We start from the raw sequence: 1,820 nt of genomic DNA on the forward strand, positions 1-1,820 counted from the left end.
AAAAAAAAAAAAAAAAAAAGTTACAGTGGTTCTTGTACTAATGCACTGTAATACATACATACATACATACATACATACATAAATATATAAATGCATGCATGCCAGGGTCCCTTTGCCAAAGTGAAATACAAAAACTTTCAAACGAGACTGGGAGCAGTGTGAGGCGTGCGCTCGGTATCCTCTGTCCCAGGTCACATACAGACACACGCTATAGACACATTACAGACAAATGTTACAGACATGTTATGCAGGTCTCCATTTCTCCATTGCTCGCTTATACATATGTTGTTGCTGAGTGGATCCACTTCTAATACCTTTGCGGGCCCCTGGGTCCAGGGCTACGGAGCCCATATCCTTCCGCAGACACTCCAGTTGTTCCTTCTGCTGATTACTCTGGGCGCTTGCCTGTAGACAGGGGGATGTCCTCAAGTTAAACAAGAGATCCTGGGCTGCTGAGACGGCTCGGCAGGTACATGTGCTCGTTGTCTGATGACCTAAATGCAATCTGCGGACCCACGTGTTAGGGGAGAACTGATTCTAGCGAGCTACCCTTGACCTCCACATACACTTTCCCGCCCCCACAGAAATACATTTGAAATTCTTCTTTTTTAAAGGTAGGGTCTCATGCAGTGTAGGCCACCCTCAAACTCACTATGCAAGCACAGATGACCCTAGACTGAACAGGAGTAACCACCATGCTTGTCTGGTACTAAAGAGCAAATCCAAGGCTCTGTGCATGCTAAGCAGATACTCAACCAGTCCTCAGTCCTAACACGCCAGTCTTTTAGGAGATTGGAAATGATAAAAAAAACAAACAAACTAGAGGCTGGTAAAGGATGACAGATATGGAGATGAACCAGTGTGGTGCATGGGCCCAAGAGACAGCAGATTTTCTGTCGCATGAATTAAACCATTCAGAACTTGTATCTTAAACAACCCTCAAGTGGAGCTCAAGAAGGCTCTGTGACAAATGACCGACCCAGTGCAGCAGTCCCATTTGAACATTTTGGGTATGAGTTTTGAGACAGCTCTGTTCTTCAAAATCCTACAACCACCCTTCAAACTGACCTCAGAGAATAGGGGAGGTGGGACAGAAAAAGGTCTTGGTATATGTATCTCAGCAAAATTCTGATATTTAAAAATTCAGATCCAAAGCCTGTGTGGTAGCCTAGTGCCCGTAATCCCAGCATCAGCAGAATGAGTCCAAGGAAAAAACAGTTCAAATACGGGGGGCGGGAGTGTTCAGAGGCCTGTCTGAACAGACAACACACACAATTACCGATGTAAATGAAAGAGTATCTCAGATGGGATGTGCAATCACATGGCTACAGTTAGGGTTAGGGTTAAGGGTAGGGGTTAGGAGTTAAGGTTAAGGGTTATGGTTGGGGGGGTTAGGGGGGTTATGGTTATGGTTTAGGGTTTAGGGTTTTCCCCTTGGTTTTGGGGGTGTCTTATGTAGTCCAGGCTGGCCTCAAATCACCACATAACTGAGGCTGGCCCTAAACTTTCCCTTCCATCCCGACTAACAAGTGCTAATTACACCACAGGCCAGCAAGCCAGCTGGTCCCCAACTTCTCCAATCAGAACTCCCCTATCAGTCTCTGGTGCTTGGCTAGGACTGCAGGCTGTGCCCTGAGCGGGTTCAGCAAACCTTCTGAGAGCTCTAAATCACATCATCTACCTCTTACCAGTGATTTCTTCAGACGCTCGTATTCAGGACGATATTCCCTGGAAAAAGACATGCCTTCTAAGTTCCTCTTCTGAATGACCCACGCCACCCATCCTGAACCCGTTGCTTCTGTTTTTTCTTTTTTTTTTTT

At 45.9% G+C, this 1,820-nt stretch overlaps 2 protein-coding genes across 2 annotated transcripts in view; one reads left to right on the top strand and one right to left on the bottom strand.

The window, feature by feature from the left end:
• The window catches only part of Supt7l (SPT7 like, STAGA complex gamma subunit), a 31,503-nt gene that overhangs the window by 18,537 nt on the left and 11,146 nt on the right, over positions 1 to 1,820 (top strand). The window lies entirely within an intron of this gene.
• Positions 1 to 1,820, bottom strand: part of Gpn1 (GPN-loop GTPase 1) — a 16,427-nt gene that overhangs the window by 2,943 nt on the left and 11,664 nt on the right. Inside the window, exons 11-12 of the mRNA XM_021202299.2 lie at positions 1,689 to 1,728; positions 315 to 405 (exon numbers count right to left, since the gene is read on the bottom strand). Coding sequence (XP_021057958.1) covers positions 315 to 405; positions 1,689 to 1,728 — 131 coding nt within the window. The remainder of the gene's footprint in view (positions 1 to 314; positions 406 to 1,688; positions 1,729 to 1,820) is intronic.

The sequence above is a fragment of the Mus pahari genome, chromosome 7 (assembly GCF_900095145.1).
Source record: "Mus pahari chromosome 7, PAHARI_EIJ_v1.1, whole genome shotgun sequence".
Taxonomy (NCBI): Eukaryota; Metazoa; Chordata; class Mammalia; order Rodentia; family Muridae; genus Mus; species Mus pahari.